This window comes from Felis catus, chromosome C2, assembly GCF_018350175.1.
Source record: "Felis catus isolate Fca126 chromosome C2, F.catus_Fca126_mat1.0, whole genome shotgun sequence".
NCBI lineage: Eukaryota > Metazoa > Chordata > Mammalia > Carnivora > Felidae > Felis > Felis catus.
This window is the reverse complement of record NC_058376.1, coordinates 58,393,778-58,419,288: the sequence shown is the minus strand read 5'-3', so window position 1 is coordinate 58,419,288 and position 25,511 is coordinate 58,393,778. Positions and strand designations below refer to the sequence as shown.

At 39.8% G+C, this 25,511-nt stretch overlaps 1 protein-coding gene across 25 annotated transcripts in view; it reads right to left on the bottom strand.

The window, feature by feature from the left end:
• The window catches only part of PHLDB2 (pleckstrin homology like domain family B member 2), a 231,668-nt gene that overhangs the window by 40,961 nt on the left and 165,196 nt on the right, over window positions 1–25,511 (bottom strand). For 23 of the 25 annotated variants that reach the window (XM_045036916.1, XM_045036924.1, XM_045036923.1 and 20 more), the window contains 5 exons: window positions 21,349–21,492; window positions 20,186–20,323; window positions 7,629–7,757; window positions 1,708–1,863; window positions 663–773 (listed from right to left, as the gene is read on the bottom strand). In XM_045036916.1, the coding sequence (XP_044892851.1) occupies window positions 663–773; window positions 1,708–1,863; window positions 7,629–7,757; window positions 20,186–20,323; window positions 21,349–21,492 (678 nt within the window). The remainder of the gene's footprint in view (window positions 1–662; window positions 774–1,707; window positions 1,864–7,628; window positions 7,758–20,185; window positions 20,324–21,348; window positions 21,493–25,511) is intronic. The other 2 variants (XM_045036925.1, XM_045036929.1) reach the window with 1 other exon arrangement.

Below are 25,511 nucleotides of genomic sequence, written 5' to 3'. Positions count from 1 at the left end.
ACTAGCCCCATTAACTTTACCTCTCAGCGTCTTAGACCTAACATTAGGCCAGGGACTATGTCAGAAGATCAGGCTGCAGGTTGGGCAAAGGAATCCCTTTAATGCAGCCATTTTAGGTGCTGGGCAGATGGGAACACACAGTCCCTTTGGAGAGGATGATCTTGTCACCCATGTAGGATGTCTCCCTAGTTAATTAAGCCTAACTAAGCTCAATGTGGCAATTTGCCACATGCAAATAACTGCAGTTAAAAATACCACAGCAGCGGAGCCAAATATTTGATAGCAGCAAAAAAAAAAAAAAAAAAAAAGAAAAAAGAAAAAAAAAGAAAAAGAAAAAAAAAGCAGAATATGTTCTGCCTATTCGATGAAAAATACGATTTAAAAGAGGACAATCAGAAAATGTACATATTTTCCATAATTTGAATTTTCACACTGGAAAAAGCATGAGGAAAATGTCCTTGCCTATTTTCTGAATTATAGTTAATTATTCACAGATCATCAGCTTATTAATGTGGAGGATTAAATACAAATATATATTACAAAGCTTCTTTAAATTGTAATTCACTATTCACAAGTAAAAGGTACTTGCTCTGAAGGAAGCAACTTTCCCCAAGTTGGCACCTGAGTTTTCTTGCAACCAGAGCTGAAAAGGAAATACTTACTCTTTGCAACATCATTATTAAATTATTCTTTTCTTTCACAAAATGATCTTGTTCTCTCTGAGCCTGCTGAACAATGTGATTGGCTTGCTTTTTCAAGGCAGAAATCTTTTCCTGCAGGGAAAAACATGATCATATGTAGATGCATGTTAGACAATTCAAAAGTTTGCCAGTATGTTCTGGAAAAGGGAGGAAAGTGTTTACAACTGGATCAGCAGCGGCCACATTTTCGTTGGTGGTAGCCAGTGATTATCATTAGCCAGAGACTGTGAGGTAGTTTCTCTGACCTCCCAAGCTCAAGGCTTTTCTTTACCTGAGGTCAATATAGTCCAAGTGACTTAAAAATCTATTTGAAGAATCCAGAAGTCAACAGGAAATCTTGTTTTAGATTATAAATGAATTTTTGACATCATCTTGGGAGACGCCTTATGGAAAAAATAACAATGGAATTTCTTATTTAAACTGAGAGCTTAAGATGTCAACTTCTTCATCTCCCTTTCCCTCAATTTTATTGGTTTAGTACCGAGCCCTGGGATGTGAGTCTAAATTTTGGAAAAAGAGGTGAATCCTGGGCTGAACATCTGGGTGTGGCCACTGGGTGGGCCAGCAATGTGCATGGCATTCCACAGGGTTATTTCTAATGGTTGTAAGCTACCAGTTAGCTTGACAACTACGAACAATGGCAACAGACAATTCCAAAATAGGCTTTGTTCACAGAGTTATTCTAAATCCAGTTACTATGATTGCAAAAGCAAGTAACTTAAGACAAATATTTAGATTTCTGATTTTCTCTCCCTTGGTTTCCAGGCATGTGAAACAACCAGATATTATTTCTAAATGCATCGGTAGCATTAAGTAATGATAACTAGACCACATGTCAGTTTATCTAGTTTGGAGCACCCCATGGTATAGAGATGGCAGGCTCCATACTCTTTCCAGCATCACAAGTGGTTTCACACACAGAGATGTTCAGCTATAAAGACTGGTAGACAGAGAGAGAGAGAGGTGAATTGGATTTTTTACACTGAATGACGCCTGGCTAAAGTACCTTTCTGGTAACGATGTTCCGTTGATATTCAGCTACTTCGCGCAGGAGCTGTTGGGTCAGGTTCTCCTTTTCCTCATCCAGGCGGCTCTCATGTTCAAGCTGCTGGAACTCCAAGTCTTCAAAGTGTTTGCTTTCTACATCCAACAGGTCAGCATCCTGGGGAGAAAACAAAAGGAAAACAAGACATACCAGGATGGCTGCAGCCTTCTTAACGTGAAGAAAAAATTATTAAAAGCAAACAGTCCAAAATATCTTTTCAATTACTATACTGACCAGGGTGGGAACATGATAATCCTCTCTTTTGGAGTTAGATCCCAGAGCCAAGGCCATTAGTGTGGTATTGAAAGGAACTGGGGGTGGGTGGGAGAGGAGCATTTATTTGACTCAGTTTTAGACTGTTGTGTGGATGTTGGAATTCCTTTTTTTTAAGTTTATTTATTTATTTTGAAAGAGAGAGAGCATGAGCAGATGAAGGACAGAGAGAGAGAGAGAGAGAGAGAGAGAGAGAGAATCTGCGCTGTCAGCACAGAGCCCAACACTGGCTAGCGCTCATGAACCGTGAGATCATGACCTTAGCTGAGGTCAAGAGTCGAATGCTTAACTGACTGAGCCACCCAGGGGCCCCTGGATGTTGGAATTCTTGCTTTAAATCAACTAAGTGGTTTTAAAATAGATCCTAAAGTATAAAAAGACTCAGCAAATTACTAAACATTATCTGCTGACCAAGGTGTGACATGATCTCTTGAGAAAACTCCTATTTTCCACAAATTTTCAAATGAAATGAGAATTTGGCATAGAGATCAAATTCAAGATCCCAAAGTTATTGACTATAAAAAAAGATTCAAACTCTGGCACACATACAGATTAGAGGTCTCTAAGAGGGGTATGTGTGCCCCAAGTGGCACACGACACAATCCCCTGGGGTATAAGAAGAAAATATTAGACCTTCTTCATATTTATTTTTAGTTTTTCTTGTCTTTTACAATTTCTCAATAAATGTTCTCTAATGCATATTTAGGTAGAGTCTATGTACACTATTTTGAATAAATATATATTTTTGAGCATGTATGCAGTATACATATTTATAATATTATATGACCTATCTTCATATATATAGGCATGTATGCTCAAATAATTTTATTTAAAAGAGAAGTCATTGAAAACAGTTTGAGGTTGGTATTTTTACACTGGGCTTCTGCGAATCCCATAAAATTGCTTACAAAGATTTTTACTGGAAAGAGTGGAACCACAGCATTCATTAGGCACAAAGAGTCACTCAAATGGTTAAGCACTACTATTTGGGAACAATTTGAAGACATTTAAGAAAGATCAGAAATCACAAAAATCAGATGGTCTAGGACAGGTATTTCCTAACCTATGAAATGTCTGAAGACAGACGTGACTCTGTATCTGTGCAGAGTCTGGCTCATGTTGTATAAATTATTCTTCAATTTACATGAAAAAAACTTAATTTTGGAGCCTTTGACAAAACCATAAATGCGGTATGTATAGCATATTTTTTAAAAACATATAATTTGTAAGTAACATATGGCCAAAAGAAACAGCAGCTAGGCTATATGGTTTACAACTCTACAAAGGTAAAACAGCCAGGGCATTTTTTTTTTCAACCAAAACATCACAAAGAGTTGGATAAATAAATATGATAAATGAGATTTATATCAGTTTTTAAACATACCACCCCCTTTTTTTATGTAAGTGATAAATTGAGCCTTTTAATCAAATGGAATAATATGTTTCTGCCTTCTGGAATGAATTTTATTCTGGAGATGATTCATAGAAGGACTATTAGCTACCATGCAATTACAAGCAACACTATAGCAACAAGATTATTATGTCAACATAGTGGATTCTGAAAACGTAAGAGCAGGAAAAACAGTTTGAAAAATATATTCAGTGTTTCTTAGCACTTTTTTATATTTTAATTGGCCAAACAGAAAGTAGTCTTGGTTTGAAGTTATTGGTTGACATTTCAAGTTTATCACACATGTTATGCTTATAACTTCTAAAGGAATTAATGAATTTGGACCAAATCTAGTCACTATAGAAGTAATTAAGAGAGAACTCAAGTATCACGTCTTGAAACAAAATACCTGTAGTCTTGAAGCAATACATCAGTGAATATATTTACCCATGTGGTCATACATGCCCAAGTTTTTAAGGTCTTTCCATTAAGTTTGGTTTGTGGCTAAAGATTATTGAGATAAATAATTCCATAAACTTTTTTTTTAGTATATAAATAATCTTTACTTGAAGTGGGCATCTGTCTCACAATATACACACTATGCCAGTCAGTCACTTATTCCACATCTGGTTAAAATGCAGCATTTGTTATCTTAACCCCATGAAGGTCACAGAGCCACTAATTTGTAGTAAATATTTAAACTGTTGCATGACAATAACAGCACACTGGGTAGGAAGGTTGAAAATTAAAGCTAGGCTGAGCACTCAGAATCTGCTGGTATAATCATCTGATCAAGTTATCTAAACAATTAGAATGTGTGTATGTAAACTTACACTGTAAGAGAAACACAACTTGGTGGGGGAAAAAAGCTTGCAAAGATTTTGGATAAGAATAAGAATTCAGGGGATGGAATTTGGGGGCAGGAGTAGCTTAATTGAGCACAGAGTAATATATACAGGAAGCTCAAAGTCAAGGCCATGACTACTTGAATGAACATTGTAACTCAACTTCACTCTCTAAAAGGAACATTACAAATCTCTACTGGCTGGCAACCTCAAAGGCCAGAAGTGAAAGGAAATAAAACAGCTGCACTCAAGAAAATTCAATGCCATTCCTTCTTGCTAATAATTGTTTTGAGAATTTATATGGCAGAAGTTTATGTGTAGACCTTAATGTTTTCTTTGCTTAGCAGAGGGACAGAAGAAGAGAATAGATATGGTATGTGGTACAGTAACAATCTCATGACAGCTCAAGGCCAATTTTGAAAACAAATTTAAGTGGGGCTCAGGATTTGTTAACATTTCTCCATCTTATGCCCAATAGTCAAACACTTTAACAAATGCACATCTTTGGAATTTGGAAGACAATGGAAATCATTAAAGCAACCTCCTCATTTCATAATATGAGGACACTGAGGCCCATAGAGGTTGAATGACTTGTCTAAGGTTAAAGGAGAAACTGATTGTAGAGCCAGTGAGAAAAATGGTCTCCTAATTATAGATTTCACTGAATATATATACATATATATATATATATATATATTTTTTTTTTTAATCAAAAGACTGAAATCAACCATTCAGTTGAGTAAATCATCAAAAGCATCTGAAAACTGTCCTAGTCAGGTGTCTCCTTCGTTTAATAGTAGAACTTATCCTGGCAAACAAAAGACACCTTTAACTTCTGCTTTCTTTTCCAAAAATGCTTGCATCCCAGGGAACAATTCAACTGGTGAGCCCATGTCTAGTTGTATGTATACAGCTACTCAGACGGAAACCGCATTCTGATTCTAAGGCAGGGAATTAGATATAAGAAGTCTGGGGTGCCTGGGTGGCTCAGTGGGTTAAGTGTTTCAATTCGGCTCAGGTCATGATCTCACGCTTCATGGGTTCAAGCCCCACATCGGACTCTGTGCTGACAACTCAGAGCCTGGAGCCTGCTTCATATTCTGTGTCTCCTTCCCTCTCTCTCTCTCCCTCCCCAACTCATGCTCTGTCTCTCTCTCTCTCTCTTCACACTCTCAAAAATGAATAAACATTAAAAAAAAAAAAAAAGAAGACGGAGAAGTCCAGTCATAAATCCATAGTTTTGTATGCAAAAAATCATTCCAGAATTTCAGCCTAAGTATTTGGGACAACACACGGTTTAAGAAAATGATGTTCTTCTTTTTTATTTTTTTATTTTGTATGACTCGCCACCTAATGAAATTCGTTGTAATAAAACCACCTTTATTGGATCTAGTTTAAATGCCTCAGGAAAGCTTTGTAATGAGGTGGTGTGCTGATGTGTTTGAAGTCTGAAGGGAAATGAGCTGTGGTAACACAGGAAGTTCTTAGCATGAACGGACTTCTCATGAACTAAGTGAACTTTTTACTGATTAGGTCATGGGATTGGTGAAAAGTTACTCTGGTCGTCATCCCTGTAAAATAGAATCCGCAGACTTCTTAATACAGGTGAACAGAACCTGCTACTACTACAAGCCAGTTATCTCTCCCAAGGACAGGGGTTTGCAATACGAATTTTACACTCCGCTTGGAGAGGAAGAAGAACGGGTCTCTGCCTTGAAAGAGTGGAACATCCTGTCCTCCTTTGTAGTCAACATCCTTAGAACAGACATAAGTTTATAAGTTATCCTGTAGAGGCTAGATGAAGCCATCGTTATTTGTATCAGTCTGAGTCCAGGTTCTTAATAAAATCCTCCAACTGTTATGTGCAGCCATGTTGATAAAGAAGGCAAAGCAATAACTAGGTAACCAGAGGCAGAGAAGAACAAAATATAGAAGTTGCTGCCGACTCTAAATAAAGTCTTACGGCCACTGTGTAAAATCTTCAGTAATAAGGAGAGTTGAAAAACAGGAAACAAATATAAAAGTCCGTCTCTCAGTCTCTTTGGTGAACTGGCATAAACGCAAACAAATTGCAAATGAAAATGATTTTACAAATACAATTATTTTCCCCAATCGTTTTTATCACAAGATTTCCAGAGAATTATGACACTGAGGGACAGGAAGTTTTATCTTCTTCCAGCAAATTCAGCTGTATACAATAACATGAGTAACGAGGAAGAAACACTGCTGGGACTTTTTTCATCCAATATTAGTAAGAAATTTACTATTTGTTAAAATATTAAAATCATTATGCTTCAGGTAAACCTGTCTGCCTTTGGTACTATTTATTAAGATGCTTTCAATCTCTGTGATACATTGAAGTTTCAGATGTGATTTTTCATAACCTGGTGATACTCTAAGGTATCAAATATTTTTGTATTAAAAGCAATCTTAAACATTTTCAAGGGTGGCTCTCTTAGCGGATGTTTCAACTTGCCTACTCCCAAGAATGAAACGTGCCTTCTTTTCTAATCACATGGAATCATAAATTGTTAGTCACTTCACACAAACTACTATTACGTGACTCCTTTCGAGACCTCAGACTGTTCATGACTGCTCCGCCAAGGTCAGAGTTTATTTGGGTCGCTGTTTATAGCAAATAACTCAGTTGATGAGAGACTCTGAAATATCAAGTGGTCTTGCTGGTGTTGGTGAAACTATCTACCCCAGGAGCCTCATTTCAGCGGATAACCAGCGTGGTCGCGGTGAGCACTGCCAACTTTAACGATCGGAGAATAAAGTCCAACTACAAAGCCCGTGCGGCACTGAGCTTTAAAAAATTACGAAGCTCGCCTGAGAAGACGTTGAGGGCATTGACCTGCAGGTTGGGCTTTGGTGTTTGCTGTGGTTGTGCTAATGAATTCAATGTCACTAAGAAGCAGAAAGAAAAAAACAACAACAACAACGAGTGATGATGGGAAGCAAGTCAGAAAACAGGATAATTTTTGGACCAAAGTATAAAATCATCCAAGGGCAAACAGTACTCATGATATAGCAGAGAGTGCAGGGAAAGATGTCAGTTGATTGAAATGCTACAATCGTGGTGTCAGTTATATGTCAGGAATAGCTCTCTTTTGTTCTGGAGAATGACTCCAGGACTGTTTCTGCATTATAAATTAGTGAAGGATTCTGACAAGGAGTTGTTTAACTGATTAGCATGAAATAATATATATATATCGTCAGCATGCATATTTCTATTTAAAAAGTATCTAATGACTAGAACTTATGCAAATTTACGCTACGTGAAGTAGAAGTCATAGGTAAGTGGAACTTAATCGAAAAGACACCAAAAAACAAAAACAAAAAAACCTGGCACATTCCTGTTTGCTACTGACCCTCTTCAGTTGTTGTTGTAATTGTTCCCTCATGGACTCAGGACAATTGTCCAGCTGGGTCTTCTGCTCGGAGTAAAGCTCCTGAAGCCTCTCTAGTTTTTCCCTTTCAGCATCAAGCTTTACCTTCTCCTGAAGTTCAGAAATCAGAAAATAGAAGAACAGAAATTACCTTCATACCCGAGGCAGGCGTTACTGAATATTTCCCGAGGGTAACATAAACACACATACGCACAAATGAGATACCCTATGAATATTGAAACGTACCTTGCTAGTGACTAAGATAAGGGGGTATAAGTGGAAGGAAAGACAAGGGGGTCCCATTCCTGCATTCTCAAAACATGGCCCACTTTACTGAGTGTAGGCAATGACCCCCGCCTTTCCTTCCATTCCTCCTTCCTTCCACCATGTTACAGAGCGAAGGAAGCAACGGCGATGTTGGTCAACGGTCAACCAAGAACAAAAGAAATGCCAACTAAATTTATAAGACAGCCTTGCAAGAGTCCCTTGGCAGCGAACCAGACAAAGGAAACCAGGCATTTACCTCAAGTACTGTCGTGCTCCAATTTACTCAAGGCATTTGTTAGGCAAGCTTTGGAAATTATTGTAACTTTGTTCTCAGGTCGGAAGTCTGCCAGATGCACTAGCTGTCTCCCCGGTCATCTGAAATAGGTCTAGCTGTTTAGCAAACTTCAAAGCTTTAGCAATTAGAAATCTGATTCTAAGAGGAGCACTGAATTCAAAGGCTGAGAGAGCAAGGGAGAAGTCAAGCCTGACAAAACAGCAAGGGAAGGCGTATTGTGCAGTTCAGATACACCAACAACGTGTGACGTTTACTGTGGAGATGAAGACTTCTCTACACTGACTGACATAAGAAATACTTGAAACATGGATTATGGGGAAAAGGAAAGGAGAACACCGGGAATCAGAAAACAGAAGAGAAAGGAGGAGACAACACTCGGTCCTTCCCAGTCACACACTCCAAAGTGACTCTGGATGCAGGTCTACCAGACAAATCCTGTAATTCAGTGACTGCCCAGCTTGACCTGTCACCTATTGAGTCGAGAAACAATACTTCAACCTGTGTAGTGCTTGTCTTCCCAACTCCTGTTCTCTTCATGAGGCTCTGAAGCCTTGAAGGCTAAATTTTACCTGGTGTAACTCTCTCAGCCTACACAGCCTACTTCATGAAGCACTACTGTGGCTTGACCCTCAGTACACACAGTGACCACCACCTGACTCTCCTTAGTTCATTCTATGTGCACTGGTGGCGGTGATATTGCCTTCTAAGCATTATCAGAGAAGGATTTGTTTAAAAGATGAAGCTCCTGCAGTAGTCCTATAAAATTATACTTACTATAATGTCTTCATCCAAATGGCCATGATTTCCTGGGTAAACATATATTTACATTCTTTACAAAAGAGGTTATGGTTTAAATCTAAAACTGTACGACACAAAAACCCATACCAGTTCCCTTAGGTCTCCATTTTTGGCAGAAAACTTGAAAATGTCAAGGGCATTTTAGAAATGTATATTGAGGGGTGCCTGGGTGGCTCGGGCTTAGGTTAAGCGTCTGACTCTTGACTTTGGCTCAGGACACGATCTCACGGTTTGCGAGTTCGAGCCCTTCATCGGGCTCTGTGCGGACAGTGTGGAGCCTGCTGGGGATTCTGTCTCCCTCTCTCTGCCCTTCCCTTGCCTGCTTTCTATCTCTCTCTCAAAATAAAAAAATAAAATGAAATAAATAAACAAAAAAGAAATGTATATTTAGATTTAGAAGTACATTCTTTTTTCTCTCAAAATGATTAAATCCAGAAGTCATAAAACTGAGAATCCTATTTCCTATATCAATCTAAAAATGCTTCTGCAACTTCCAGAGACTATCCAGAAAGTTCTTCAGTCTTTAATGGCAACTGTGTCCACCGTGCACATGGACAGTACAGAAGTTGGAGAGAGAATGGCATGGTTCACAGAATGAAGGATTATCATGTGTTCATTCACAGTAAAGTTCAAAACACTAGGGCCACTTAGATTCTTTCCTTAGTTTCAGAATGAATCATTTTTTTCCCTTTAATACAACCAGCAATACAAAACACCTGTTGACTTTTGGATAAGAAAATGTATTATTTCTTCTGTGTATGGATCAAAGATTGCCCTATTTACACAGCAAAAGAATTTTATCCAGTGGGGCACCTGAGTGGCTCAGTCGATTGAGCCTCTGACTTCAGCTCGGGTCATGATCTCACAGCTCCTGAGTTCGAGCCCGGCATCGGGCTCTGTGCTGACGGCTCGCAGCCTGGAGCCTGCTTCGGATTCTGTGTCTCTCTCTCTCTCTGCCCCTAACCCGCTCAGTCTGTCTCTGTCTCTCTCAAAAATACATAAACATTAAAAAAAAAAGAATTTTATCCAAAAAGAGTTCTATTTCTAGATACTGTATCATTGGATTTTGCAGCAATTCTAGATCCAAGAAGAAAGCTAAAAAAAAAAAAAAAAAAAAAAAAAAGAAAAAAAGAAAAAAGAAAAAAGAAAACTATCCAATCCAATATGTGCAAAAGTGTAAATTTAAAGTTACATTTGCTAGAAAACATTGATACAATATTTGATTACATAGAAAGGCACTGGCCTGAAACATAGGTCTCAAATCCAAAGAAATAACCAAAGTATTCTTCTTTAAAAAAAAATTTTTTTTTGATGTATATTTATTTTTGACAGGGACAGAGACAGAGACAGAATGCGAGTGGGTTACGGGCAGAGAGAGAGGGAGACAGAATCAGAATCAGGCTCCAGGCTCTGAGCTATCAGCACAGAGCCTGACGCGGGGCTCGAACTCACGAACTGTGAGATCATGACCTGAGCCGAAGTCGGACACTCAACCGACAGCCACCCAGGCGCCCCTAAATTTTTTTTAATGTTTATTTATTTTTGAGTGAGAAGCAGAGTGTGAGTGGGGAGGGGGAGAGAGAGGGGGAGACACAGAATCTGAAGCAGGCTCCAGGCTCTAGGCTGTCAGCACAGAGCCCCAATGCGGAGCTTGAACTCACAAACCGTGAAATCATGACCTGAGCCGAAGTCAGATGCTTAACCGACTGAGCCACCCAGGCTCCCCCAAAGTATTCTTCTCATGCTCTCAATTTTAAAATCATTTTTTTCAATTTTTTATTACTACTAATAAGCACAGATAACTAATAAAAAGTATCTTCTGTGTGCATAGTGCCTTCCTTCTGAGGTGCTGAAAATGGTTCGCAATTCCATACAAAGGGGCAATTAGAAGAATTATGCAAGCGGGCACCATCAGAACCTTCCGCAGCTCCTCTGGTCTACCAATAATGCTGTGACCACTACTTGGGTCTCAGAGCGAAAGCTTAGTGGGGCCAAAGCTAGGGCAAAGGAAGGATGAAAAGTCCAGTGGCAGTTGGGGCCTGGCCATAAATCAGAGAGGACCACAGAGGTGATATCACTCCCGTGCCAGCCAGAAAGAAATTAATATTCCTATCTTCTATTTATTGTCTAGGAAGTTTCCAAGGGAAAATTGGCTCTAGGCAACCAGTTAATCAGAACTGAAAATCTCACCTTTTACAGCGAAGACAAATATATGGGCAAATTGATGGCATTCCAGGGTTCAGAGATTCTTGCTTTTGACATGTAAGGTATGAAAACTGGTGTTATTTCCTTTCCCCAGATTTAAACTGGCAAACTCACCTATTCTAATTACTATAGGCACAGCAAACACCACATTGGCAGAAAGCATAACATTTTTTTTGGAGTCACAAATTTATTTTCAGGAAATAAATGTATTTAAGTGAATTGCAACAAATTTTAAATTAAATAAAATTTAAACTTTTAATAAATTTATTAAATAATGAGCCCATTTAATAAATCTTAAGTAAACTTAACAGATTTAACTTTGTTGAAAAAATAAGATTACAGGGAACTGGAACACTCCAGGAAAACCCGATGTACGAGGGCGCATTTACACGACCAAAACCAGAATGTGACCTCACTGGAGACATGGCTGCTTATGTTAGCACTGCTCTTGAGTTGACTTGTTTTCCTGTACCGGCAAAATCCAACTGGGTCACAAATTCATTGCCAGATTCTGCCTTTTCTTTTTTTAATATTTAAGATGGGTGTGCCTAAAAGGTAAATTATTCACAGCAAATTAAAGCAGAAGTCAGTATATAAAATCAGACTTATATTTGTTTCCATGGTGAATTGTTTATTCACTCACTCAGTAAATATTTAAGGGGACTGTAAGTAGAGAAAAGAGGGAGCCTGATCACTGTCCTCACAAAATAGAGCCCAGTTGGCTTTATGGTTCTTAGCCCCAACTTTACATTAGAAAAACCTGGGTGAATTTTTCAATATACTATTTTCCAGGTCTCCACTCAGTCAGACATCCAGGAGCAGAAGGCTAGGGAATGGGCTTTTTTTTTTTTAAAGTTTATTTCATTTATGTACGCACGTATGCATGTATTTAGAGAGGGTGCGTAAGTGGGTGAGGGGCAGAGAGAGGGAGAATCCCAAGTAGGCTCCACACTGTCAGAGCAGAGCCTGATGCAGGGCTCAAACTCACGAACCATGAGATCACGCTCTGAGCCAAGGTCAAGAGTACGGGGCTTAACCGACCTAGCCACCCAGGCAACCTGGGAATGAGCATTTTAAAAATCCCTCCATGTTTTCTGATACACAGCCAGGCTGGAAACCACTGAAGGAGCCAACTAAGACGATGTGAGAGGCACAGGCAATTGACAATCTGCTTTTTCTTTCTTCTTCTTTTTTTAAATGTTTATTTATTTTTGAGAGGGGGGACAGAGAGAGGAGGACAGAGGATCCAAAGCAGGCTATGTGCTGACAGTAGAGAGCCCAATGTGGGGCTTGAACGCAGGAACCATGAGATCATGACTTGAGGCAAAGTTAGATGCTTAACCGACTGAGCCACCCAGGTGGCCCCACAATTTGATTTTTCTGATGAAGACATGGGACATTAATACACAAGGCACCAATGACTGTTCTTAAAACATTTGATTTTAGCACCTTTACTTTATAGTGTAAAAGGCCCCTCTTAAAAGTAACACCGCAATTGTGTGATTTTTTACATTCAGATTAAATGTCTCAAGTAAACCAAAAGAACTGTGAGATTCCAATAACCACGGTGCATTCAGAGAGGGATGATGCATTTCAAGTTCAGAGGCAAAGTAGCCCTCTTCTAGTCATACAAACGATCAGGAATGTGTATGGGTTCACCCTAGATAGTTGGAACTTGTACACATGAATTACCAATAATTCTTAATGAACCGAATAATCCAAAGCTCATCATAGGACCACTTATTTTGCTGGACATGTGGTTAGAAGACAGTAAAACAAGTTTTCTCTCTTTTAAGTTGTATTCTTGAAGGAACCGAAATTTAACTTGCTAGCTCTATTTGAATCTCAATATTACACAGAAAATTCTTGGATACCAAAGAAAAAATAATTTTACCACATGTAAGTAATACTTGGTAAGCAGATGGTTCAAGATTACTCTAAAAAGATGCTTACTTTATTAGCTTGTAGGGCTGCCAGATAAAATAGAGGACACTTAGTTAAGTCTGAATTTCAGATAAAAAACAAATGATCTTTTAATGTAAGTATGTCTCAAATATTGCCTAGGGCATAATTACACCAAAAAATTATTTTCTGTTTATCTGAAATTCAAATGTACCTAGCATTCTATACGTTTATATTTATATTTATATTTATATTTATATTTATATTTATATTTATATATAAATATCTATAAAATGGCATGTATTTATGATATATATATATATATACATATACACATACATATATATAGGATATATATACACACACACATATATAGGCGATATATATATTATATATTATATATATAATATATATATAATTGCTGTTAAATCTGGCAACTTATCAGCTTAATAAAGATTTTATTAAGACTTAAGGCCCACCTTTGTAATTTCCAAACTGTTTAGCACAGAACTCAGCACATACTAAAGTATTTGAGTGTGTTTCATGAAACACTGGGTCAGATTTGGAGTTGTTACAGTGATGTGTTAAAATTCATAGTACCCAAGCCATCATTTCTAAGGGCAGTCAATCCAAAGTCCTTTCCATATACCCTGAGAACACCTTTCCTTCTAGTTCTTAAACCCTGTGGCTTAGTAGGTAGGCATTCTCATAGGTTCATAGATTAGGCAATTGTTTTAGGTCTAAAATCACTTATCTGAAATTCTTAAGGCCAGATGTGTTCCAGATTTATGAATATTCTGAATTTTACAGAGGTAACACAGTTCATATAAAGTCATTTCCAATAAGATCTGGGAACAGGCATTAAAAGGCATTTCCAGTAAGATCCAGGGACAGTACCTGCAATCAAACATGGTTCAATTTCTGCAGCTACTTACAAATATTCACACAAGTGTGAATATCAGTCAAAGTCAGGTTTTGCAACCAACTACCTTTTGGTGCCGATCTTACAAAATGACTTTTTTTCCCCCTCCACAAAACTTTTCAGATTTTAGAATTGCAGAGAAAAGATTATGGACCTACGTCAACAAACGTTGGGAGCTGAGAACTCATTGTCTGCCTGCTTCTAAAGAGACACATCCTTATATTCCTTTCTTAAGATTTTTTCCCCCCTCTGGTTTTGACATTTTAATTACACAATTGATGGATGTTTAGTATCAAAAAAACTGGAGAATTAGAACACTAGGGATTTATATAATCAAACAACTGCCAGAAAAAATAACCCTAATCTGGAACCCTGTTGATTTAATCCCCAAATCCCACGATATACTTCCACTTCCTCTAGCCAAGGAGCTGACTTTGAAATGTAAGAAAGAGGCACGGGAAGGGCTGGGTCCCTTCTGAACATGACTGTGACTTGGCAAACACTCTGTACTCAAGAGGCATTAACACTTTGCTGAGGAATTCAGGGCCAGGCTCTCTGTCTTCCCCTGGCTCTGAAGGAAGGATGGAGAGGAAGTAACAGGTACTTTGGCAAGATAATAATGGGGTATAAAATTTAACCATTTCAGATACAATGATATACGCTTATTGTAGAAAAATGAGTCAAATAACTTGAGATTTCATTGTGGAACATGGCGTATGGCATAGAGTGATTTAAGCTTCAACTCACACTTTTAAGCCTGTTTTGTTATGAAAACGTACAGGCCAGGAAAGCAACAAAATGCCATAATCTATCTGTGTGGGGACAGATCCTAAAATAAAGAATGGTTGAGCTTTATGATGAGCATCTGGGTAATGGAAAGATTCTTCAACAAGCCTACGGACGCACAGCCCCTCCTCGACCATTTTACTGAACCTCAGTACAACTACGGAGTTTTGTATGCCAAAGGAGACAAAGAGAATAATCTTAGAGGAAATTGCAATTCCTCTATAATAAAGTAGAGGAAATTGGAAAACTATTTTTAGTTTTGGGTTCTTAATGTAGTCAGAAATAGGCAAAACCAGAAGGAAACCTACATAAAGAAATGCATATGTCCGCACCTGCTCAGCAATCCCTTCCTTTGGGCTTTGCTTCGGAGGGGGAAAGTTGGGGGGGGGGAGAGTGGAAAGAAGGGAAACCAGTCCACAACCAGGCCTTCGCCAGAACTGAGCTTCATGGTTCTGCTGGCTTCTCTGCTCTGCCACCAAGCTCATTAAACTGAATCGGTTCACTAGGGCAGAGATTAGTAATTCTCTCTCCTTTTACTCACCCCAGAAAAACACTATGGCCTCTTTGCTTACCACTTCTTCAAATAAATATCCTCTCTGGACTTATGTTCTAGTCCGATACTTGTATTTGTGCAGGGTTTATCCGTGTTCCTAGAGACTCTATGTGTGATGTGGCTACTGTCTGAGGACATGACAGGCAGGTGGTATAGAGCCGCATGGAAACGGACGTCTTGATGGTCTTGACAGTGGAACCCATAAGGGCAGAGGGAAAGTGAGCTCAGGGAGCCTCTGCAAAAATGTTCAATAAATATATAATTGAACACATGGTCTCTGTTTTATATTGCATATATAAATATGTCTACAGTTTATATTTTATATGGTAACATATAATGAATAGTAGTCATCTCTAATGTACAGGTTTTCCCCTGTACCTGAAAGTGGAGCGCTCCTATGAAACCTTTCATAAAGCGTAAAGGGTGTAAAGTAAAGAAGCAATTACCACTAATTTATAGAGGGAAAGTTTTAAGCATTCCCAGACACCTCCCCACCCCCCCACCCCCCCAAATAACCTCTCTTAGGTTTTTCTGATACCTTAGGACACATCTTGCTCATTTAACTGACGCACGACATAAATGGTCAGGCGGTGGGGGCTTGATGCTAAGAGGCTGCTGTAGTTCCCGGGGAGGGCGCCTGGGGGCGCCACTCTGACTGCTGCTTCCTGCGGGGTAAACGCTGAGCGCGGTACACACCTGAAGGCTGTTTTCACCTCCTGCCTTTTTTCATAAAAGCGCAAATCCTCTTGTGGTTCCTTTGAGTTAGTGAAAACAGGCACTAATGGAGGTCTCGCACAAACGTGAAGTGGCATAACGTGAACTTTCGCAGCGAGTGATACCTGTACATTCATTTATACCAAATAGGTAAAACAGAATCACAGTCCCCAAAGCAGGTAAGAGACAATAGTAAAGACTGGCCTCGATCGCCAAGGAAACGATGTCGATAATTTCACACCAGCGTTTGAAATCTGAGGCGTTATTAAGCCTTCTTCCTATGGCCCCAGGCCTTGTCTCCAAAACACTAGGACCAGGCTCACAGGATGTGCCATCAACATCTGAAGCAGAGCTTGCCTGGCAGGGATAGCTTTTCAGGTTTTGGTTTTCTCATTCCACAGTTTATGTCTGACAGCAGCAACAGGTGTGTAGAAAAGGAAACGAGATCCAAAAGGGCAAAGGCCACTTCCTCCTTCTGTCTTACACTCGGGCTCCACTGGCAGCCTGACCAGAAGTCCACTGGCATGTGCACATAAGCAGACCATCCCAGATGGCCTGAACTTGGCAGCGCGTAGCTCTGGAGCAGGTGTTTGGCCCTGTGTTTCTGTTAAGGCCCAGCCTGGACTCACTGTTAGCAGGAGACGCAGGGACACTATTCCCAACGCATGCTGGGTGGTATTCTAACATGTCCCGTAAGCTGGGTAAACAGTGGCTAGCGGGGCCTTGCTCTACTTCACAGGCTAGAGAGGGAGATCAATACCTCGCAAGCCTAAAGCAAATGTGAATTATGAAATGTGATTTGTAAAAGGACTAAAAGAACAACAGGGAGAACACACTCCGGACTGGAACAGCCTGAAAGGGCTTTTCTGAAAAGCTAACAATGAACCTAAGCCCTGAAGGACAGAACCGACAAGATATGGAATATGGGGCAGGGGATTCCAGGCATGGGAAACAGATCTGCAAGGAAACAGATCTGGCAGGAAGTGGGGGAGGATGCCTGTCTAAACAAATAGAAAGAAGGCCACCGTGCGCATCATATGAAGGAGGGCAAAATGACAGAAAGGCCCACGCCAGCTCAGGAATTAAGATTCATATAAAATATGCTGGAACACAAATCAGAATGATATAATCTAATATTTATTTATTTATTTACTTATTTATTTATTTACCTATCTAGAGCGAATGAGAGAGGGGCAGAGAGGGAGTGAAAGAATCCCAAGCAGGCTCCACGCTCACCATGGATCATGACCTGAGCCGAAATCAAGAGTCAGTTGCCTAACTGACTGAGCCACCCAGGTGCACCATGACCCAATTTCTGTATTTTTAAAGATCACTCTCACTGCTGTGAAGAGAAGGAACTAAAGGAAAGCAAATGGAATGTTAACTAAAGAAGAGATTCTGATGGTTTAGAAGAGAAGGCTGTTAGAGGAGATGCTGAGAGGTTGAGGTAATTGGGAACTCTTTCTGGAATCACTATAATGTGAGGGTGATGGAGAAAAAGAAGTGTCAAGATCTACCTCCAGGTTTCTATTTGGACCTAGAGGTGGCTCTATATGCCATCGCCCAGACTGGGAAAACTGGAGGAAGAAGAGGACTGGGGGAGGCCAGGGCGGGGGAGGCAGGGGTGGGTGGGTGTCCGGGGAGGGATTTGGAAGACAAGGGGAAGGATCAAGAGTTCATTATGAGTGTTCACTTGGCAATAGCCGTGAAATTTCTGAGTGTAGATGTCGGGTAGGTTACTGGATAGGAGTCAGAAGTTCAGAAAAGGGTTGTAGGCTAAAGACATACACTCGACAGTCACCAGCATATACAGGTGATGGGAAGCCGTGGCTATAAAAGAATGTGAGGCTACAAGAGAAGAGGGTTCAGCTCAGAGACAAACACTCTAACAACTGGTTGTATAGAGGCAGAGGGACAAGCAAAGGGAACTCAGTTGGAAAAGTCAGAGACAATGAATAAGAGAAAGACAAGGAATACCAGAAGAGGGGGCACCCAGAGGCCAAGGGGTGGGGCAGGGAGGGGCCAGGGCAAGGACACAGGTTTGTCCCCTGTCTTGAATGCTGCTCAGGAAGTCTGATCACAAGAGGACTAAAAAGCATGCAGTGAGGTGGGTGGCACCTAGGGCTTCAGGAGTCTTAACAGGCACAAACCTGACAGAATAGTGGGGGCCTCAGCCAACTGCATCTGGGGGAATGGTAAATCAGGAAGTGAGGAAGAGGGCTCACAATGGAGTGATAGGGTACAAGAACTGACCTTTAAGGCACTTATCTTTGAGGGGAAGAGGGAACCCTCCTTAGCTTGAAGGGATGGGATACATCTGGTTTCTCAGGGAAGTAGGTGGTGAAGTCATCTCAGCGGGAGGAAAATGGACCAGAGGTTTGAGTAGAGTAAAAGAATGAAATAGCCATGTCATAAAATGGTTTAAGTTTCTCTGAAAAACACAGTAATGCTGCCAAGTGGTGCTGAGTCTCTATTTGACTTTGGTTGTCAAAAGTATGTATAACATCATCTCACCCGGTCTGTTTCCACTTCCCTCATCCTTCTCTGGAATCCCAAAGCCAGTTTCTGCCATTTTTCACATTGTGTGATGACAGACAATAATCCAACTTTCTAAGACTAATGAATCCCCCAACAGCTGCAAGGGCCAATCCCACACTTGAAGCCTCCACTGTCCCCTCTCCTATGCAGAGCGTCTGTCAGGCTTACCAACACAATAATAGGAAGGATGGAGGTGGCCTCCTTTCTTGTTTCTGCCCGTGTTCCTAGAGGTCTACTATGCCCTGAGGGCCACAGAATATGACACAACTTTCCCTGGGAAGTGGTGTTAAGCATTGACCCGACTTGCTTCACTTTTCTGTCTCATGCTAATGATGGAGACAAACAGAATTTGCGGGCCGTGCCACATGTGGGCTGCACAAAGATAAATAACCACATGCTACATGGATGGGGAAGGCAGAGAGGCTCATAGATAACATGATACCCTATCCTATGTCCCATGAGTTTTCCAGCATGACATAAATAGTAAAATACTAATAAGCACCCCAAACAAACACATCTACTGCTTCCCACTGTTCCTTGCTGTATCAGGGCAGAATCTTTGAAAAGCATCATCCTCCTTAAGTGCAGATCTAGACAATTAATCCTTTGACTTGGTTTTGAGCTTTTAAAGACATACATACCACCTACCCAAATGGATTCTTTACTGTTTCAAAGCCTGGAGCTTGAAGGAACATACATAAAACTTAATGTGAAAAAGCTGTGTAGTTAATCTTGACAAGCAGGCAACCAAGAAATTGATGTGCAGCTTTTAGTCTGACATCAATTTCTGACAATATCACTTTGAGCTCATTCTCTGGCACCAAGATCAAATGCCCTTATTTATAGGTCTCAAACAAAGAAGAGCCTAAAAAAGGAAGCCGCATTCAGCAGAAATCCTTCCACATAGAAATCCTTGCCTACTAGAACTTGCTCAAACAGAATTTTTTGTCTTTTTCTCAGCTTAGTAAAGAAGATGGTGAGCAAGGAAAAAAGAAAAAAAACGTGTTAAAGTTCGTTTGCTTTCTCGTTCCTAAATCGGAATTTCATTTTTTAATTTTAGGCTTAGTTTAGCCATCACTGACTCCAAATGTGGTAGGAGAGTAAGTAAACTATTTCCCAGAGAAAATAACAACCAGAAAAATGACAAAAAAAAAAAAAAAAGACAACCGTATTCAAATATGCTTAAGTCATCCCCTATAGGATACCAGTGGTGAAGAAGTTTAGTATACTAAAACCATTTTTAAAAAAAAACACAGCACAGTCAGAAGAGCAGCAAGGCTGTTGGAAAAAAGCAATTAAGTCACTCATCTCAAGTAGGAGAAACTTTCCTATCAGCTCGAAAGTTTCACGGGCTCTACTCCCTTAGCACCTGCTGCTCAGTCCCTGACGGTTCTTTGGGAAGAACTTACCTCATCTTGAGACTTTCCTCTGGTCCTACTGTCTGTAGGAGCATGGCACACAAATCCAAAGCCAAGGGAATTCATATGACATTTAAATTCAGACAAATAGAACCACCATATTACTCATAAAGATTGCATTCAAATATACTTTTCTTTTACCTTGGTCTTTTCACCGACAATGTTCTTTTCCAGTTCGGCTATTTTCCGGTTTAGATGATCCAAAATCTCCTTCTCTTTCATAAGTTCAGTTGTTTCAGATTTCTGTTCTCCGTCCAAAAGAGCACATTCCATATCCAACTGGGGACACAAAACAAAGCTCAGAGGTGTTTCACTTTCAGAGAGATTCTCAACTGCCCACGTTAGAGATGCATTTTTAACGGCTACAAATTTCAAAAAGTACTATGTTATCAGCCGGACTTTGGTGCCTTAGAGAACAGTTCTGAGAGTCCAGTTGAGATTCGAAATTCCTACGTAAGGAAGGTGGTGAGCCCACAATATATTCACTAAGAAATCTACCTATCATTTAATTTTTCTACTATAACCCCTCTTCTGCTTACTTCTCAATAATATTTTGCCGATTTGCTCAGATTCAGGCTCAAGCACGAACCATCTTGGGAGCAGCCTTGTCTTTCTTTGTCCACAGAGCATGGGAGGTGAAAATTACACCCAGCCAGCATGCAAGCAATGCATTCTTAGCAATGTCAGCAGGAGGGGCATCCAAGGGCTGTGTATAAGATGACAGGTGAGCAGTACCCTTCTACTTATAGCTATCTGCATCATCTGTGAGTATAAACATGCTAGGCAGAATCATTTGTTCCTTCTTGCTCCATGGAGATACAGTAATAGACCATGTGTCTGTTTCCTCTCTGGTCTACAAAGCCCAGAAGCGAGGTCAAGGACTGATTCATATGCAAATCCCCCGTGTACCAACATGATGTCCAACGCATAGTGAGCATATTCAGAAAGTGTTTGTTGGATTTGAACTTGGAGACCTAAATATATGGGACCTCAGCTGAGATCTGCATGTAGAAAGTCAGAAAGCATACACTAGTTAAGACAAAATTGGTTATACCCAGAGTTCGTTAAAAATGGCTTCATATGTTTGTTTCATCTGACTTTAAAAAAAAGGCAAGGAAAAAGGAAATATTTTAAAAAAAGGTATTTTTACCCTATACAGGACTCACTGAAAAAAAAATGTTAACTCATGTTGATTTCTATGTATTCTGCTTCCAAAGCCTATGCCCTAATAGGTAGTAATATTTTTAAGCTGAAGGAAAGAGAGGAAAAAAGAGAAGGGTAAAAAGTCAAACCCTGGTTTATACCTCTCTGGAAGATTCATCCATCTGGTCATTTATATCTTTGATTTTTTGTTCAAGTTCCTCGAGGTTATTGAGAATTGCTATCCGGGTCTCTTCCATTGCTGCCAACTCCTGAATCCTTTGTTCTTCATTTATACCCTCTGGGGTCTGCAATTAATCAACACAGAAAAGGGCTATTCACATTTCCACCCCAGAATTTCCCAATTTATAAACCAGTAGTAAGTCTAGTGTTTCACAGTCTCTGTGCCTCTTGGAATTCTAAAAGAAAGCATCCTTGTGATTGTTCAATTGGAATCGTGCATTTTCTCACAGATCCCCAGCAGTAAGGTTCTTAAGTTACCTCATACAAACCAACTGAAATTTACCAATTCATATCCTTTTAAAGCTGAAATAACTAAGAGATTTTACAGATGAGGAGGTTGTGGCCCATAGAAATTACAGTGACTGCTCTAAGGTTATAGAGAAAGTTTGGCATGGCAAAGAACTAGAACTAGAGCTAGACAAGACTTTTGACATCTTCCTCAGGGATCTCTCGAACAGGCTGCTACCCTCACGCCAAGTCCCATATTCTCTCCCGTCTCCAAGTGAGCACATCTCCTACAACGGTCTCTTCAATCTCCAGCCTCACTACTGCGTCCCACTATGAGGCTTATCTGCAGATGAGTATTCAGGCTGATTTGTTTCTTTTCCAACACATGGTGGAAAAGTGAGGACACGATACACTTGGCCCATTTCACCGATATGTTCCATGAAGTGAAAAACCATGACAACACAAGACCTCGTTACTTTAGTGACTCCCATGACTAAAAACTACACACTTAATATAAAGTCATGTTTCACTTGTGCTCACACACTACTTACTGTCTTTATCCTACACCACTTTCTTCACGTCTAATGTTTAAGACACTCCCTGGGCCGATGGGCTTTTACGACACAAAATAGCACACTGGTTATCATTTATAAAACCACTTCACAGAAAAACCTGTGTTCCCTTGGAAAGGAAAGTGAAAGTCAGGAAAGAAATTAAGTAAGAGAGGGCATACTTACACCCCATAGGTGTAACAGAGTTACAACAAATGCCCAGGAAATAAAGAAATATTTTAGATCATACACATTTAGCCAAAATGGGACTGCCTATTGTTTTATGAAGAGGGTAGAGTGAATTGAAAATAGGCTCTTCTTTTAGGAATTTCTGATTAGTCACCCTAGATACCACCTGATAGAGATCAGTCTCTCTGTAGGTCAAGGGGTGCTGGGGGATTGGCACACTATTTACTTAATTTCTATCTCTCTTTGAAAAAGAAATAATTTCTTTTCATTAGTAAGTCAATCATCAAACAATTTCACAATTGCACAGTGAAAACAGCAGCCTCCATAAGTAAATTATTGAAAATTACTCATAAATCGGTACAAAGAATATTCATACTAACCAAAGAGATCATTAACATTTGGTATGCCGTGCTAAGTTCATTTATTTAATGATCTTAAAAATAACTTTAGGAAGATAGCCATCATGTCATATTCTTTATTCATATTCTTTATTCTTTACCCTACTTCACTGCTCCTCACAGAGATTAAACAATTGAAATGCCACAGTATCTCCGGTTGATTCGCAGAGGTATGCGGACCTTCCAAGCTTTAACATTTAGCCCTTTAATGGCCATCTTCAATGCAGCATTTTACCAATTAATAAAACAACTGCTGACCTTTTTTTGATCACAGACAATGAATCTCATTGTCCTAATACTCAGGTGCCCGTTTTAGGGCGTGAGGGACGCCTGTAACAGTGAATGGCATTCCGAAATCACTGACGTGTAATCCTAGCAGGAAAGCCTCAAGAAGGCCAGTATCCTGTTGGGTCAACATTTCATATTAGGTTTCAACCGCCAACAGGGTTTAAAAATATCTCTCTCACTTGGTGGAAGTAAAGCATTAGGAGAAAACAAACACTGAACAATCTGCATAACTACAAACTTTCTAAGCAGGCAGTGGGTGAAGAAAGAGAACAGTGGCAATTATAAATGTCTAACTGAAAGTTTCTAAAACATTTATCACCATCAGCATATTTGATAACAGACAACTCGAGAGGCTGTTTATAGCAATAAATGCTCTCTAGGAAACGGTTGTTCTTTTTGTTATTTATAAAAAGGCAATAGCTTCCAAAGGCATTCTAAAACTCTGAATGGTTTGTGATAGAATGGGAGGAAAATATTGTTTACACATGTATGAACATCTCTAAATATCCCTTCTTTGAGGTAACCTGGCCGCCACAGAGAAAGGGGAGGGAGAGTAGGAACAAGACACTTTGTAGCTGCCTTCCCCCCTCCCCCCCAATCTCTTCCTAGAAACTTCTTGCAACCAGAGGAAGTTACAAGTGTGAGGGTTGTCCACTGTAGACAGAATGATTACTAAAAAGAGAAGAATGGAAAAGTTCTCGAGGAAAAATAACATTTTTTTCTCAAATAACTAAATGAGGTGACGGATGTTAGCTAAACTTGTGGTAATCATGCCACAACATGTGTGGGTCAGGTCATGATGCCATGCACAGACGTACACGGTGCCGTGCGCCAATCCCATCTCAACATGACAGGAAGAAAGGGAGAAAGAAGAGAGAGCTACTCTCAGCTTTCACCTCAGGGGGAGGAAGACAAGTTCACAAAAGCCAGTTAAAATTAGCCTATTTCTAAGGTCATCGGTATCTTTAAGTGTTAGGTGAAACAAGTTCCAGGATGGTAAAGCTCAGGTTTCCTAAATATCATTAAAATCTTCATTTCCTTAAAGCAGCTTAGAGTGTTTTCACATTCTTCTCCACTCATCCTTAGATCGATTAATAACAAACACTGTCCTTTGCTAAGCCCGGAATTCAGCGAGCAGATGCCTAAGAGAAAAGCGTCCAAAACAAATGGGCAGGACTTTTAAGAAAGCATTCTTCTGTCTGTTGTCTCGAAGTAACATATATCTGTCTCCAAAAAGTAATACATGCAAACCTCCCTCCTTGGAACTCATCCCCCTCGCTTGCTGCCTGTCTAAGCTGTTGCCTGTAACCAGAGGTGCCTTTGATATTTCCTGTCTCGAAAGGATGCACGGTCTTATATGTCTTGCCACAACGGAGGCTGCTGGAAGCTTCAGAGGCCTCCTTTTCCACAAAAGCATATTTGAGCAATTAAAAACATCTGCCATGATCCGCCCATTTACACACCAGCGGCTTTCTTGTCACAGCCCTCTTCAGGAGGAAACCTGTCTCCCCAAAGATTGTCCTTAGAGAGAGACACACACAGCTTACTGTTTTAACAAAAATCTGGCAGCTGTCCATGATGGAAGAAATGGGAAAGGATTTTAAATGGAAAGGAAGCCACGGACTTCAAAGAAAACCCAGTGGTTGATGAAAACAGCTCGAGTCTTCAAACGGTGGGCCATTTACTTTGCCTGAACACAAACGACTTTTGATTTGCCCCCCAGACCCTAGTTTCTAACAGTTACAACATTCTGGCAATAGAGACAGATGTCCTATTCAGAACTGCTCTCCACTGAGAATGAGGAAGGTCAATGTGGTCATCAGGAGAAAGAAGGATTGCACATTTCCGAGTCCTAATGCAGATGAAGAAGGGACTCAGAAGGTAGATGTGGACTGCTAACTAGGAACACTGAAAAAGTCTTGTTGTGGCCAAAGACAAAACAAACACACCAATTCCCCCTGAACTATACTCCATGTGATAAACTACCTCCAGAATTAGGGATCATGATGACGTCTTTCTCTTAACCGGTTGTGTCCCTCTTATAACAAAAATTTAACTGATATATCTTTTTTGTTTTTGATCCTTTGGCCATAATTGCCATGAATCTCAGAATTGAACTTAATGATCAGAGTTACTTAATAACCTAATCCTGTCTATTTAACTAAGTAAATTCTTGTGATTATGGTTTCTGTTTTTTTCCTCCTTATTACCACTTTTTGTGTGTTTATTTTATTCCGATAAAATTTATATCTTATTACAGCTCTCTTATGACCTTTCTAGAAAAGACGTAGGACAATTTTTAACTTCATTGAAAAAAGATTCCTAACTTATGTGAAAAAAGTAACACCAGAAGATTCTCCTTCAATTCCATTTAAGAAATCCTCAAATTCAGAAGACATTTTAAAATCAATATACAGCCAGGAGACTAAG